General features: G+C 38.4%; 1 protein-coding gene across 2 annotated transcripts in view; it reads left to right on the top strand.

Moving 5' to 3' along the window:
• Positions 1–606: 606 nt before the first annotated feature.
• Positions 607–2,500, top strand: part of LOC122260100 (techylectin-5A) — a 3,536-nt gene continuing 1,642 nt past the window's right edge. The window contains exons 1-3 of one of the 2 annotated variants that reach the window (XM_086548060.1): positions 607–753; positions 1,323–1,384; positions 1,924–2,269. In XM_086548060.1, the coding sequence (XP_086404186.1) occupies positions 749–753; positions 1,323–1,384; positions 1,924–2,269 (413 nt within the window). In that variant the 5' untranslated portion in view covers positions 607–748. The remainder of the gene's footprint in view (positions 754–1,322; positions 1,385–1,923; positions 2,270–2,500) is intronic. The other variant, XM_043027211.2, reaches the window with a different exon arrangement.

Genomic DNA, 2,500 nt, shown 5'->3' with positions numbered 1-2,500 from the left:
CTCAAATCTGCTCTTAAATCTAACCTCATCTACAACAATCTCTACTTATAATCTATCCTATCAACTTTGAATTTGACCTAAACATCTACTCCTAACCTACACGTAACATATGCCATCGTCTAGTCACACCTTAGGTCATTACCAAAGTCTAATTGACTCTACTTTTCCATCGAGGCGGCGACTGTGCCCTTGGCCGGTTGATGATGATAAGTTTTGATAATTGACAGGCTGGTGATGACGATATCTTGAAGTGCAACGACTTTTTCCAGGACATGTTGCTTTCAGCCAATTATCTGTAGTCTCTCAAATGTATGTTAATCCCTAAAAACTGAATCTATGAATAAATGATCATTATTATATGCATATAGTCTATTGGCTACAAACAACTTGGTCATATTTTTCATCGCAATACGTCAATAACTTCTTTTCATAAACGACAGTTTATTTGGAAACCAAGATCAATTTACGTGGCTTAAAGCATAACCCAATTCTTTGGTAGAGGTAATAATTACATGAAAAGCAACAAGAACGAAAAGCGAGAGTAAGAAAGGAAACGAAAAACAATAATAACAAATTGACTTCAGAAATACCTGACATGAGCACTATTACAGAGCGAATAGTTACTGTACGATAACTGCCTACGATACTTATATATTCCGTCTAGACTCCTGAGTCTCACTTTACCCGAAGCAGGCAGGGCGGAAAGTGAGATAATTCTCGGTCAGTTGAGTTGGCGGGAAAAAGCAAAATGAGGTAAGGCTGATTCTTTACTCTGCTTCTGTTTGGTTATTCTTTCTCACACTTTCCTTTGTGTGTGTGTGATTTTTTGTGTCTATTTCAGTGTTTCTTTGTAGGATTCTCTCTCACCTCTCACTCTCTCTCTCTCTCTCTCATTCTCTCTCTCTCTCTCTCTCTCTCTCTCATTCTCTCCCTCTCTCTCTCCTTCATTCTCTCTCATTCTCTCTCTCTCTCTCTCTCTCTCTCTCTCTCTCAATCTCTCTCTCTGTCTCTCTTTCTCCACCCCTCATCTCTCTATCTATCTATCTATCTATCTATCTGTCTGTCTGTCTGTCTGTCTATCTATCTCTCTATCTCATTTCTAACATTCAGTTTAGCAGAAGCCGTATTATTTGGTCAGTTATGATACCTTTCTATACGAAATGGAAGCAGAAATAGAAAATTGTATTTAGTGTCATGGCATCTCCCATTCAGAGCATGATCAATATCATCATTAATAAAATTACATCCAATATCATTTACTATTTGCACCTTTCAAAGCTATTGAAAGCAGGTTTATCGGAATAAACGTAATTTCTTTCCAGATTCAAGCGTTCTTGCACCGATGTTTTGGTTGTGTCGCTCATAGTGATGCTGCCTCTCGTGGGTGAGACAAAGGGGGTTTTGGTTCACTGGTTAACTTCTGTTTTGTAGAATTGCATGTCCTGATTGTGTGGCGAATAGAGAGTGGAACTTCACGTGGTTGAAATCACTGCATGTATCAAATTATGAAAAAATATGTATGCAGAATTAATATATATTTACGGATATTTAACAGTACTGATACTTATGTACTGGCGATGCAAGGTTTAGGTTTATTGATTCAACGGCGTTTCTCGATTAACTATTCAAGAATATTTAAGATTTTGTTCTATGAGAATGTTATATCTAAATAAACATTTCAGCAGAAACTATTAGAAATACATGCCTATTAAACTTATTCTTATTGGAAGTTTAATCAATCACCCCGTAGGCTTCATCGGAAGTGTTTTTGGGTTAATACCAATGTCTAAAGTACATATGGATAATTCTGTCAATGTACTTTATTACTTAGGATATATTTTATTATTATTACATATCACTGTTCTTCTCCTTCTTCTTTACCATGAATTTTAACAAACATATCTGGTCGTAGACTCAAGCCAGGGGGTCGCATCAACAGACCAGAAACACGCCATTTCGTATCTCTTTCTCTAACGACAGCCTCCAGTAGCATGAGCAATTCAACTAGCTTGCGCGGCGGGGGGTCAGTGACAGTGACCGTTCGGAAGGAAGGCGAGGTCACAGGCATGCTGCTCTTCTTGGGAGAAGGTCAAGAGGTCACGATCAACGGAGCAGACCCTGAAACGAAATGCATCAAGATGAGTAATCAGAGAGAGATTGAGGTTCGCATCATACAGGACGGGGTTCCGCAAGGGGAGAGACAGACGCCCCAGGCACGGCAAGAAGCTGCAGGGGCAAAGTATGAAGTTATCGCGGAATTGGAGGTCAAGTAAGTAAGATGGACAACTAAATATTGAAAACATTCAATGATTGATAAGTTTACAAAACTGGAAGCTGAAATAATTGATAGTGGTACGGCAGAGGTAAAGTAGGAAAATGAATACATAAATGTGATCCAACTCTATCGTTATGTATGATAAAGTAGAGGTTATGAATAAAAAGAAAAACTTATTGCGTTTTATCGTCACTTGGGGATCATAGTGCGGAGTTAAAAAGAAAA

The sequence above is a fragment of the Penaeus japonicus genome, unplaced genomic scaffold (genome assembly GCF_977035675.1).
Source record: "Penaeus japonicus unplaced genomic scaffold, GWHDUDI00000001_assembly GWHDUDI00000020, whole genome shotgun sequence".
In the NCBI taxonomy this organism is placed as follows: Eukaryota; Metazoa; Arthropoda; class Malacostraca; order Decapoda; family Penaeidae; genus Penaeus; species Penaeus japonicus.
Note: the sequence above shows the minus strand (reverse complement) of the source record. Positions and strands in the feature narration are given on the sequence as shown.